The sequence below is a fragment of the Lygodium microphyllum genome, chromosome 24, assembly GCF_053477565.2.
Source record: "Lygodium microphyllum isolate KBCC chromosome 24, Lygodium_microphyllum_v1.1.10, whole genome shotgun sequence".
Lineage (NCBI taxonomy): Eukaryota > Viridiplantae > Streptophyta > Polypodiopsida > Schizaeales > Lygodiaceae > Lygodium > Lygodium microphyllum.
In genome coordinates this window covers 94,007,301-94,021,393 of record NC_141158.1, presented here as the reverse complement: position 1 = coordinate 94,021,393, position 14,093 = coordinate 94,007,301, and the positions used below count along the sequence as shown (strand labels likewise).

Genomic DNA, 14,093 nt, shown 5'->3' with positions numbered 1-14,093 from the left:
GATGAGTCGAGGGATGAGCGATGAGGAGTTTCAGGAGATGATGGCACGTATGTCTCCAGATCAGCTCGCGAGATTGCAGAGAGATAGCAGATCAGGAGCTGTCTCGTTCTTCGTCAGGACGCTCTGCTAGATCAGCTTCGGCGCGATCAGATGCTTCAGCTTCGAGTAGACGATCTCGACGCTCGCGACTTGGGCCAGAGGGAGGGACTGCGACTGCAGGAGGATCAGGGGGGTGCTGCTGTGGAGACACGGACGCGGTGTCTCCGTCTCGTCGTTCAGCTGGAGCTCGGTCACAGCCAGGATTTGTCACACCTGTGGGGACGTCCACTCCAGTTACTCCGGCTTTTGCGCAGCCGTCGGCAGATGTCACACCTTTTGGTGGCACTCCTTTTGGTGGCACCCCCTCTGGTGGCACTCCTTTTGCTGGCACACCCTCTGGCGGCACCCCTTTGTGTGGCACTCCGGGAGAGGGTACCCCCGTCGGTACACCGGATGTTCAGGGATCTCCTGGATATGCCCAGGAGCGTGGACGGAGATGGGAGAGGGCCCATACAAGGCACACTCCTAGGGATTATGGATACCTAGTGGATGGCAGGTCAGAAGCCATCATCATGAATGATGAGGGGAGGAGGGTGATGGCTCGCATGAGGGAGTTGTGCCAACAAATTTTTCGGCACAACGTCCTGGATCATTGGAGGAACATACCGGAGGGGAGCAAGGAGTACATAGTAGCATCCTTGCACGAGGAGTTCCCGGTGCCAGCCGCAGTGGATAGATTCTCTACGGGCTGGATGATGGATTGCATGCGTGCATACATGTCACATAGACGATCCGACGCACGCAAGGCAATCAAGAGTGGGGCTCCAAAGCCCGAGTGGTTAGATGCAGACGACTGGCACCGACTGAGGGAGGAGGCTACAAATTCGCCAGGACGTTGGAGTCAGCAGCGGGAGGCGGCGAGGGCACGAATCGAGGCCGGATCGGTACATCATCTTGGGAGTGGCGGCCATAGGACATATTTGGAGGACTTTGTAAGATTCTCTTTTGTTTTGCTTATTTGTTTTTTTGAGATATTCTTTGTACTGACAATCATGTTTCTAGCAGTTAGCATTTTGTTTTCTTTGCAGCACTCCATTACAAATCGCTATCCGCAAGGCCTTGAGACTCGATATGCGGAGAGGCACGGTCTCAGATCATTGATCGACCGATTGTATAGACGCGGCGGCCCAGTAAGTCACTCATCTTTCTTGTCCGTAGTTACCATGAGATATTTGAATGCATTATTGTATGGTGGATTGATATGTTGTTTCTTTTTCTGCAGAATCCGTTTGATGCTCCTTTACAGCGGGAAGAGCTTTCGGGGGACGACGATTTGTAGCTCGCCCTTGGATCCTTAGAGCTCACATACCTTTAGTTTTTAGTCGCCCGATCTATGTAGACATTTTCTATGTATTAGTGATATTGTTTTATGATTGTACCAATCGCATTTTATGCGATATCATGTATTTATTTCATCCATCAGTTTTATGATTTCAGTATACATTCTTTTTGTTTGCAAACGCTTTGTATGAAGCAGTGCAGAAACTATTTTGTATGGCTCTCATACAGCACACAGTGCTATATGTGGCAGGGCAGCTTGCTGCCCTGCCACAAAAATTTTTTTTTCTCTGTTACCGTCGCTATTTGCGTCGCAAATTTACTGCACGCGTCGCTATTGCCGTCGCTATCAGCGTCGCAAATTCTCTGTAACCATCGCTATATGCGTCTCTATATTCGTCGCAAATGCGACGAATATAGCGACGGTTATAGCGACGATTCTATGGCGTCGTCAATAACGACGCTTTTTGCGACGACGGGGGCAAATTTTGTTGTTTGAATTTTCGTCGCTATAAGGTCTATATCTTGTAGTGCAACTGGTTAGAAATCAATCCTAACCTTAATTTATTACAAGTGCACACTCTAAACTCATAAACGTTTATTAATTTAATATGCATTTTGCATAATCACCCGCTATGGAATCACCCATGTACACACTAAATTAATGAAACGCCCGAAAAGGACAGGCGTCCCCATCAACTTCTCGCACAAAGAATCCACTTTGTGTATGAGCCCCGGTCATCAAAGTTTACGGAATCCACCGTAAAACCTCACGGAATCCACCGTGGCACGAAATCCACCGTGAAATATGCCTCTTGGCATCATGGCATACCATGATTGACTATATCATTTTGAATTAATGTCAAATCAAAGCTTCAACTCATGCACAAAACATTAACCAATTGAGGGTAGATCTTTTAGCCCATCTTTCCAAGCAACCCCCATTTGATTCCTCCTTCTTTGCATCTTATCATCATAGATCCGCCCTAGGTCCATCAATTCCTTGTCTATCTCATTATCAACAGATTGCCCATAGGTATAACACTTATCTTTCCATTTATCAATCTAACCCCCAAGACATTTTACCCCTTCTCCTTCAACCCCAAGGTGCTCCTTAAATTCCTATCTTTACTCATTTTTCTTTTAGTGAAGATCATGTCTTTTCTCCTCCTTCATGCTGTTTTCTTTGCTAGTAACTGTGATCACACGTCGCACAATTTTGCCAATCTTTCTTTTTGCATAAAATCCCCCAAAAATGGCTGAAAGCCACTTGCTTTTTTATTACATGTCATCCCATTCTTGAAGTTGTCTACAACTTTTGGATATTTACAATAAATAATATCCAAAATATAAAAAAATAGGCTAAACTTGTCCAAAAATCTAGTAATTTTGAACCATCCACACTAGAAGAACACTGACACTAATGATTAACATGGCATTGACTCTCTAGATCAATAAGAAAGCCGAATGACAATGCACTCTAGAGTTTTTCACACTATGTCCATGTAGCAACATGACAACGTCTATACTTAGCACATCAATTATCATTATGATCCTCGCATGGCCACTAACTTATGACTTATTATATTAGTTTGTTACACCTACCTGTAGTTAGCATAGTTATAGCACCAAATGATTAGGATAGTCAATTATGCATTGTTTGGCTTAGTAGGCCACTTTCTTTTATGTTATATCTTACCTATAATTTATGTACATTATATTGTGTGTGGAAGAAGAAGAAGAAGAAATAGCAAGAAAATTTTTTGGCATCCATCTTTCTTCTTATGTCCTTGAGTGAGCTTCCTCTTGTGTGTATGGTGTGTGTTTGGTATAGCAACTCAAGCAAGTCTCCCACCACATGATTCTTGACAAGATGGAGTACTACAATAGCCCTTGTAATACTTGTATTCTTCACAATATTACCATAATGTTAGCAATGTTTATGTTTGATTATCAATCAAGTCTCTTCATTTCTAATAAAAACCTCCATTTCTTCCAAGAAAAACATTGAGAACTTTGATAAGCACCCAAGACTGTGAGTTGGTGGAATGGTTTTAACATTCTAAGCATACATCTTATCCACTTTCTTCCCATTTTCTTGTATCCCCTTGTTGGTTAGGATGAGCCTCTAAGCTTGGTTTAAAAATGGTGTTTATAAAAAGAATATTTTTTGGACTTGAGCTAAAGATCTTCAACCTTTGATGATTTGATGGTTTTCTCTTAGGTATTATAACTTTTTTATCATTAATAATTAAGAAAATGACCAAGCCACATGTACAACCGTGCTTATTACTTCTTAATTTAGTATCTTTCATGCTTTACAAAAAATACTAAAACAACCATAGATTTAAATATTTATAAACACTTTCATTTTTTAAAAAATTTAAAAAAAATTAGTAAAAAAAAAGATAAAATAATTTCAAATTTTAAAGTAGTAAACCATGTAGGGAAAATAAAAGTATATAGGGGAAAAAAAGCCAAAAAGTAGACCCCATGCTAAACTAAGGGAATGTCATCTAATTCAAAGGGGATTACTAAACCCAACATGGCAAAAATATGTAGGGATTGGATGAAGGACAACCACACAATCTCATATATTTTATGTATTAAGAAACTAGGCCAAAATATGTAGTCTACATAAATGTTTGAAGGCAAAAGATAATAATGCACATCAATTTTTTTGGGGGGGGGGGGGGGGGGAGTGTATTAAGAATACATAGTAGACTCATTATTCTAATGTTTGATGATTCACTACACCCCCAATGATAGATGGGTGAATGGGAAAGAGAAATTTGAGATAGTTTCTATGCACTTTGCATGCAATACCCAAAATAAAGTAAAATAGTATGGTTATCTCTTCTCACTATAATCTTGACAAGGGACTTCAACGTGGTAGAAAACTTCAAATACAAAAATCAAAACAAAAGCTAAGTCATTACAAGGGTAGTCAAAGAAGCTTGCATTAACTACAAGACTTTTCATAATCTTTTGGGCATCACCTAGGAGACAAGTTTCTCATGGTCCAATAGTCAAAGTGGATTAGCAATGAGGAAAGCACAACTAGATAGATATTCTATTTTAGTAGGTTTTCTCTCAACATGTGTAAGTGTGAGTAAAATGTTCAAGTACATTCTTATTTTTATTATTTTCTTATTCAAGTTACTTGTTCAAATAATTTGAATGTAATGAAATCAAGGGAATTTCATATTGATCCAAGACTATTCAAAAGCTAAGTTTTGTTAGAGATATAGTAGAATTTGAAAGGATGCTTTCCAAAATGCATACCATTAGATTCCCAACCCAAGCAAGGGCTATAGTAGTTAAACATTCTTAGGAAGCCTTAAGACAAATGGGAAAAAAAAAAGAATCGATGGGCAAAAGAAGAGAAGATAGGGACCAAAGATACTATATTAGTATCAAAATTGCAAATGAGATTGAGAGAAAGGTAAAGTTGAACTCTAGGAAAATGAATTACGATAAAACAAAAACTTATATGATTAGAAGAGGAGGAGCTCAAGATGATCCATGTCTTCAAAAAAGGTTGGTGGATGGCAAAGTTGATAGACCAGCACACCTGCATAAGCCTAGCTAGAAAGGATAACCTCTCAAACTATAAACCCATCACTAGTTTTATCTTAGACTATGACAATTTTTCTAAAACACTTGCAAGGATACTATCCACATATCTAGATGGTGGATAAGACAGGATAAAAAAGGATTGGTTAGAGGTAGATCCATCCTTGGTAGCACCATCATTGCATAATGGGAAGGATTCAAATATGCTAAAAAATCAAATGAGACATTCCTATTCTTTAAGATAGATTTTAACAAAGCATATGATAGACTTAGCTGAGGTTTTATGTTTCAATCTCTACATGATATGGGATTAGCTAAAAGATTCATCAAATATGTAAGTATCCTCTTTGGCAATGCAATTACCAAGGTGGCAGCAGTAAACGAGGAATTCTTAGACCCCTTCCTTCTTATGAGATCTATTGGGCAAGGGTGCCCTTTAGTCCCCCCTCCTCTTTGCCATAGCAATAGATGCCTTGGGGTGGCTAACTATTGATGAGGTTGAAAGAGGAAGGCTAAAAGGGATCAAGTTGCCAAACAATGATGATACAATCTTAAATCAAGTTGTTGATAGTAATAATGGCACTATCTATAGAAATCCCATGCTCATCTCCTTATAAATACCTACATACATTTTGTAAGGCATCAAGTTCAATTGTAAACCCTACTTAAACATAAATTAAGCCTCTCATAGAGGCTCCACCATAATGGATCCTAGAAGAAGACTTCAATTTAATTGAAGAATGGAAAACTTTAAGACTACTTGTTATTCCTATGGGTTTTAGAGTCACATGACTCAAATATGCAATATGAGTGCTAGATAGACTTGGGATAAATCTTGAATCTTTGAAATTTAGCTTTGTAGCTAGAATGGTGGTCCTAAAACACATCTTGATTTCTTTGATTGTTTAGTTTCTATCATGGTGGATGTTGGCAAAAGTAGGGATTGAATCTTTAGAGGCTTAATAACTTTTTATGGTCAAATCTAGAGACAAATTTTAAACCCCCAAGGTGGCCTAGGATGATTATACCTTACCAAAAGAAGAGGAAGGTGTAGCCTTGCCAAACCTAGAAATTATGGCCAACAAATTAGCAACCAAATAGATTGTCAAGGATTTCTGACATGAAATTGAGGACTGTGCCATTCTGCTACATAATAGCATTAAATCCTTCCAAATTAAGGAGCCACCAAGGTGGAGGGATCTTGACGCCACCTTTGTTACATTTGGTTATGCCAATGTAGTAGTATAATATTTCTCATCATTGGTTAAAAGCATGTGGATCTCGTGGATGCCACACAAAGAGGTCATTGTCTATCTCCCATCAAGAATTTCCCTAGTGCTCCCAAGATTTTACTTGATTTAATACCTTTTGAAAGGCGATTAATATAGGAGATTTGAAGAGACCCTAGCAAATATTTAGAGAAGGAATCATGGTATGGAAATATTTGTGAGACTTTAATCTCAAAGACTTGTCACAAGTTAAGCAACTTAGACAAGCCTACCAACTTCCCTTGCAAGATAACTAGATCCTCTAAAATATAATGAGCTCTTGAGGATCCACTTGAGAAAAGCCATCTGACTTAAACATCTACTTCAACCACCCTAGAGGAATATGTTTGGAGTGATGACAAACCGTTAATACCATTCAGCCCAACTTTTCCAACTACAATAAGCTTGTTGCAAAAATTAGTACGAGGTGGAACCTTAGTTGGAACTCCCATCGAATGGAATTATTGGTTTCACATAATATGGAGTAGCAACATCCAACCTAAAATGGCTTGTGGCTCATGCTACTCAAAGCACTCTAAACTAACAATAGAGCTGAAAAAATTTGGCATTAGTATTGGTAAGTGTTTGAGTTGTGGATAGAAATTGAAATTATTCATCATATATTCTTAAATCACAAAGCTAACTAGAATGTTTTGAATGTTCTATAAGTACTTGTACTACTACTCCAGCCCAAAACTCTGAGCTACAAAGAACTTCTGTTAGGGGAAAGTTTTGGACTGCCTCTTGTCATTTGGAATTCATTGAGAAGTTTGCTTTCATGGAATATTTGGTTGAGCAAGAACGTGGTACTACTCATCAACAACGAACTAGTTGATCCTATCCATCGTTTTAGATTGGATATTGTGCTGTAGGTCAATGTTGATAAAGACAAATAACAAGGGAGCAGCACAAGGGAGCCAAGAACAAGGCTGCAACTAACCAATGTGAAGAGAATCTTTCGAGCCCATAAAGGGATGGAAGAAAGAGATAAGGGTACAAACAAGAGGAACAACTCTTGAGGAAGCTCTTAACATTGACACAAAAGCCATTTTGGGATGACAACAGCCCGCTTCGTTGACCATGCTAGGTTGGAAGATAGCATGTGGTGGCTAGTAATTCTTATTAGTGACATGGCTCTCAAGTTTATTTGGACCAAAAGGAACAACAGGATTTTCATCAGTAGGTTTGAGAATGGCAAACTTGACCGCTACATAATAGTTGCAGTGGTGGGTGTCATGAAGTCCACGCGATCATTGGATCTTTAAACTTTTGTTGTGGAAGTTGAGTGGTAAGGTGTGAGCAGCTTCGGTGCATCTATTTGATGCTGTAACTTATTTACTCACTTTTGATAATATAAATACTGCATTACAACGTTTGGCTGGACTATGGTTGATATGGGAAGAGGTCGACTATATGCGAATGTGCGAGGTCTACGACTAGACAAAGCGAAAGGAACTTAGATACGGCCTCGAGGCTCGGATGCGTCCAAGCGAGAAGGGTAGGGTAGGGCCCAGCGCTGCGAAGCCGCAACGGCTAAGAGGACTTCTCGACGGGGTGGGGCCCCGAGCCTCTCATGTGCCAGGGCCTGGGCCCGCGTAAATAGCCGCTCTCGAGGTCAAAAGCACCATACACCAAAAACAGAGCCGAAGCCGGAATGACCGTTTGCTTGTTAGCTTTTGTCCAGACTCCAAGCCGCCTCTTCCCTCTCTCTCTCTATTCCAATTTCCCTCTCTGGCCGGGACAAGCCCATTATACCAATGTAACATAGATTCGTCGAGAGTCGAGAGTATCTTATCCGAACAGTTCGTTACACTAAAAATTTGCAAATTAGCTGTTCTCTTACAGTCTTTTCTTCCAACGTTCACAACTGATTCACTCACCTGCATCGCTGCTCTCAGCTAATTTCATTACAGTAACTTCAGCTCAGTGTAATATCTACTTGGCTGATATTAGTGTCTCTTAGTGCTTTGAGGTCTTGTGCGGTCGGTCCATTCACTGCAGTCTTATATGCCTCCCACCGTTATACACAACCTTGCTAGCCTCCCCTGTTTATGAGCTGCAGGAGTACAGCCACATACATAACTAGATTTCGAGCTACTACACCAGCTTTAAAGCTTGCAATATAGCGCCTGTTATGTACTGGAAGAGTAGCGTCATAAATACCACCTGATTCTGAGCTACAGCAGATTTAAGCTTGCAGGAGCAACGAAAATTCTGAGCAACAGCAGACTTAAGCTTGATTTCCTGTTATCAGCTGCAGGAATCCGGTTGCAGATACATACAACTACATTTGAGCTGCGGCAGGTTTAAGCTTCCATATCCCCTGTTATGAGCACCAGGAGTGCAGTCACAGATACACAGCAAGTTGCAATTCATCGCTTCAGAATGCAAGTATTTATATAGTGCTCTGTGGAAAGAAGAGACATGGTTTTTACTACTAATTGGATTAATCAGCTGCTGCTGGAGCTTCAGCTGATATGTTGCAGCTGCATTGTATTAGTTCAAATTAGAGAGGCAAGCGTCCATGGCAGCAGCACATCCTTCAGCTTTGATAGTTTTGAGACTCGGAATCTGACATTACTGGGGGATACATTCATCAAGAGCTCAAATTTGGGGCTGACAAGGGACACGCCAGTGCCAGCGACGAGTGTGGGGAGGGCTCTCTACATGGAGCCTGTGAAATTCTGGGATGCTGCGACGAATGTGTGTGTGTCGTTCCAGACCTCCTTTGCATTCTCCATGTCAAGTGGTAGCTCAAATCTGAAGGGGGACGGGCTTGCCTTCATTATTGTCCCAGATAACACCACTCTAGGCAGCCCAGGCAAGTGGCTGGGCCTCATCAATGCCACGAGTGGCACCATCAATTCCACCATTAATGGCAGCAGCACCTGCACTCAGCCTTGCTTCCTTGCAGTCGAATTTGACACCTACCTCGATGTGGGGTTCTTTGACATCAATGACAACCATGTAGGAGTGGATTCAGCAAGCCTGGTGTCCATTGCAGCAGCAGATGTTGGCACAGTTGGGATGAATCTCAAGAGTGGAGATGTAATCAGTGCCTGGATAGATTACAACAGCTCCTCAGCAGCCATGGAGGTGAGGGTGAGCTACACAGGGCAGAGGCCTGAGGAGCCTCTGTTGGTTGCCAGCATTGTGCTCCGGGATGTGGTGGAGGAGGTGATGTTTGTGGGATTCTCGGCATCAACAGAAGGGTCACAGGAGGAGCACACAGTGTATGCATGGAGTTTTGAAACAAGCGGACTCGATGATTCTGCTCAGAGAGATGACCATGATGGCGACAGCGATCATTATGCCCCAGTGCCCTCGCCCTCTTGTAAGAAATTTTAGGCTTTTTGTTTCCATTGTGGGCATCTCCATGTTATTATGTATGTTGAAGTGTTGACATCATGAGTTTGTACAATACATACCTAGCCTTGTTGCAATGGGGGAATGTATATTGTAGTGGCGATAGTATCATCAGCTCTTTTAAGAGAGCCACTTATACCTAGCCAGTTGAAGTGGGATAGGCCGGGGATTCCCCCCTTTTGAGCAGTATCAACAAGGGGAGACATCCCATTCCCCTAGTATCAAGGGCAGGCACCCCATTCCTAGCTCATAGCAGGGTGGGAATAGGGACTGAATACACCCCTCGTGCCTACAATTTCTGTCCCCTACTGCAACAGAGATTATGTAGGACATTGATGTCTGAAACTCCTCGCGTCTAAGTTCGAGAAACTTTAGTGTGGCTGCCTTGTGTATTGATGTCTGACACTCCTTATATCTGTTTAGTCTGTGCTTGAGAAACTTTAGTGTGGCTGCCTTTTTCTGGGACATTGATGTCTGAAACTCTCTCTCTGCCCTTTGTAGGATAATTGTCTGAACTCCTTATGTCTGAGTTTGAAAAACTTTGGTGTGGCTGCCTTTTCCTGTCTACCAAAAGCTAACCTTGGGATGACTGTCTAAAACTTCTTGTGATTTTCTCCTGCTGCAGTGCAGAATTATGCGAGAAATCCAGCGCCATTGAATATCTCTCTCTCCCCAGCTCGCTCCTGCAGAAGAAGCCCCCTCTGTCTCAGCTTCGGGGCCTTCCTGGGCCTCTCTGTGGGATCGGCCTTCGGGCTGGCCTTCTTAATACTAGCATGCATGGGATGCGCATACAAAGCATGGAACAATGGCTGGTGCCTGGGCAGGTCAATTGGATCCGATCAATGGCGACGAACAAGAAAGAGTGATTTATACGTCTCGGAGGCGGAGCTGCTGTCAGGCCCGCGGAAATTCACATACAAGCAGCTGAGCCTGGCGACCAAGGGATTCAGCGCGAGCAGAGTGGTTGGCCATGGGGCCTTCGGGGCTGTATATAAGGGGATCTTGCCTGACACAGGGGCGATGGTGGCGGTGAAGCGGTCCATGCAGGGGGACTCAGAGGGCCGCAGCGAGCTCCTGGCCGAGCTCTCCATCATCGGCTGTCTCCGGCATCGCAATCTCGTGCAGCTGCTCGGCTGGTGCTACGAGAACGACGAGATCCTGCTCATCTATGACTACATGGAGCAGGGCAGCCTCGACAGGTTCCTGTTCAGCAGAGATGGCACCGCCATGGTCCTCCCCTGGATGCAGCGCTACAAGATCGTCACTGGCGTCGCAGCCGCCCTCGCCTACCTTCACGACGAGTGCGAGCAGCAGGTGCGTTAAAACCACATCCCCTATCGTCGCACAACCTTGAGTCCACCGTATCATCGCACAACCTTGCCATTCCTTTTCGATTGCAGCGTAACATCGCACACCATTGGCATTCCTTTTATTCCACCATATCATGGCACGACATTGCCGTTTTGTCCATTTCAGCATATCATCATGCAACATTGTCATTCCCTTTACATTCCACCATAGCATCACACAACGCTGACATTCTTTTTCCAATTTACAATATACTTCACAACAGTCATTCCCTTTCCCTTCCACCATATCCGGCACACAACCCTATCACACAACGTTGCCATTGCTTTGCCACTGCACTCCACACTAAGATCTGTTCGTTAATATTAAATTTTCAGTATTTCCTCCCGTTTGCATTTTGATTGGATGTCACAAGATTCCTACTTACGCTTGTCCTTCCATTTTTTAATTAGATGTCTAATGGCACACAACACTATCGCACAATGTTGCCATTGCTTTGCCACTCGACACTAAGATTTGTTCGTTAATATTGAATTTCCTGTATTTCCTCCCATTTGCATTTTGATTGGATGTCACAAGATTCCCACTTATGTTTGTCCTTCCATTTTTCAATTAGACGTCACAAGACTATGAATTATCTTTGATCATTTGGCCTATCCTAACTTGTATGTTCGTTTAACATCAAATTTAAACTATTTCCTTCCCATCTGTATTTTCATTAGATGTCACAAGATTATGACTTATGATTTTCCTTCCATTTTCATTTTGTGAAGGCATCACAAAATTGTCAATTATCATTGATTATTTGTCCAAGTCTCTTTGGTCCCAGCACAATTTGCCCCATAGTACCTTTAAGAAAACAAAAATGCCACTTTCTCTTCAACTTGGAATATTTAGGAGCAAAAGACATCTAAGGTTGCTGAGAGAAATTTGATCAATTCCTTAGAGATCAAACTTTTTGAAGGATAGGTTGAAATTCAACATGAAGTTTCAGAAACTTAACTTAGTCTTGAAGTCTTTTACATTGGGTAAATTGAACCAACATATGAGGTTGAGAGCTAACCTAGGGGCAACATTCTAAAGTAACTTTAGCATTAAACCTTGGTTATGGTTATTCATTTTGAATTTTTGCTACTCTCTTAAGACCACAACAAACATTGTCACGTGCTTGATTCGAGTTCTTTACTAGGGTTAGAAGGTTGTGTAAAAGACTCTAGGTTTAGGGAGTGTTGTGTATACATATTGGTTACTTTTCAAGTTTTAAAGCTTGAAAAAAAATAATCTTACAAGGAAAAAACTCCTAAAAATAGCAATTGGGCTAAAATTTGCCTCCAAATGTTTACTCTCTTTTTTTTTGGGTAAATTTCGTACCAATTGCATTTTTTTTTTTAAAAAAGTCCAGGGGTTTTTGAAAAGGAAGTTAAAAACCTAATTGGGAGGTATATATTGCTCAGTTTTAAAGTTTGGAAGGCTTAAAGGACTATAAAAAGGATCCGCCCTTAAAATTTAATGCTTACCGCGCTGATCGCTGTGATGATGGTGTCTTGCAGGTGGTGCATCGCGATGTGAAGGCGAGCAACATAATGCTGGACGGGCGCTTCAACGCGCGGCTGGGAGACTTCGGCCTGGCGCGCCTGACGGACCACAACAAGAGCCCCGACGCGACGCTGGCGGCGGGGACGATGGGCTACCTGGCGCCCGAGTACATTCACACCGGCAAGGCCACCGAGAAGACGGACGTCTTCAGCTTCGGGGCGGTGGTCCTGGAGGTGGCGTGCGGGCGGCGCCCGCTGGAAAAGGACCTCCCGCCCGCCCAGAACGTGCTGGTGGACTGGGTGTGGGGCCTGCACAGGTTCGGGCCGAGCCGCCTCCTCGAGGCCGCCGACCCCAGGCTCGGCGGCGACTTCGTGGAGGCCGAGATGGTCCGCATGCTCCAGGTGGGCCTCCTCTGCTCCCACCCCGACCCCGCCGGACGGCCCACCATGCGCCACGTGGTGCAGATCCTCACCGGTGAAGCCTCCATGCCTCCCGTGCCCCGCTTCAAGCCCACCCCCTCCTTCGCCCTCCTCCATTTGCCCCTGAGCTTGCAAGAGCTCATCGCTGAGTCGAGTAACCATACTTCTACGAGTCTCGATCCTCATCCTCTTAGCCCCCCTCCCTCCACCTCCTCTCCTTAATTAAACCCAACGCTTTATACATACATAAACACCTTCTCCTTAAGCTAACATTTACGCAAGGTCTTCGCTTGTAGCTCAATTAGGTGTTAGGAGAGAATATAGGAACTACAACTATGCTTTCTCCTTGTAACTTTCTAGCAGCATAGTTTACCTATGTGAATTTGCAAAAGAAGGGGTATTGAATCTATACAACAAGGCCACTATGTGCAAAGACTCTCTTAAAACACATTGTACATCATTCCGAGTAACCTTGTACATCACCATCCATCATCCCATACACAAGAAGCATATTGCATAACCCCACCGCCTCTTCTTCATCACCATCCATCATCCCATCCCATACACAATAAGAATATTGCATAACCCCACCATCCATCATTCCGAGTAACCTTGTACATCACCATCCATCATCCCATACACAATAAGCATATTGCATAACCCCACCGCCTCTTCTTCATCTTGGTTCCTCTCAGTTCCAAGTACCTTTGATGCTCATATTTTTTTCTACCCTACCCAATCACAAGGCAACATTGATTCAAAGTTTGTTATACTTACTTATTTTATAGGTTTTGCCCTAGTGACATTGATTCATTGTACATTACTATCCCATATATCAATATTTAATAGGATTTTCCCTAATGACATTAGTTTATGTATGTTATTACCCCATAAATCAACATTGCTCCATATGGGTTCTCCCTCAACGTAAAGCTACATGACTTCATTGTACATTATTCTCCCATATATCAATATTTAATAGGATTGTCCCTAATGCAACATTGATTCAGAGTTTGTTATGCTTACTTATTTTATAGGTTTTGCCCTAGTGACATTGATTCATCGTACATTATTCTCCCATATATCAATATTTAATCGGATTTTCCCTAATGACATTAGTTCATGTATGTTATTACCCCATAAATCAACATTGCTCCATATGGGTTCTCCCTCAACGTAAAGCTATATGACTTCTAAAGTATGTCCACATCAATTTTCCCTTAAATTTTATATTGTTGTTTTG

General features: G+C 42.5%; 1 protein-coding gene across 1 annotated transcript; it reads left to right on the top strand.

The window, feature by feature from the left end:
• The first annotated feature begins 7,973 nt into the window (after positions 1-7,973).
• On the top strand, positions 7,974-13,793 carry LOC148015375 (L-type lectin-domain containing receptor kinase VIII.1-like). The gene is made up of 3 exons (XM_087665565.1): positions 7,974-9,555; positions 10,213-10,901; positions 12,446-13,793. The coding sequence occupies exons 1-3, from the start codon at positions 8,646-8,648 to the stop codon at positions 13,070-13,072; spliced, it is 2,226 nt and encodes a 741-aa protein (XP_087521691.1). The 5' UTR covers positions 7,974-8,645; the 3' UTR covers positions 13,073-13,793.
• Positions 13,794-14,093: the final 300 nt, after the last annotated feature.

Bases quoted from the DNA above. Each gene is read 5' to 3' on its own strand.
- LOC148015375 (XM_087665565.1), top strand. From the start codon at position 8,646: ATGGTTTTTACTACTAATTGGATTAATCAGCTGCTGCTGGAGCTTCAG. The intron at 9,556-10,212 runs GTAAGAAATTTT...CTCCTGCTGCAG, and splicing joins CCCAGTGCCCTCGCCCTCTT to TGCAGAATTATGCGAGAAAT. The intron at 10,902-12,445 runs GTGCGTTAAAAC...GGTGTCTTGCAG, and splicing joins ACGACGAGTGCGAGCAGCAG to GTGGTGCATCGCGATGTGAA.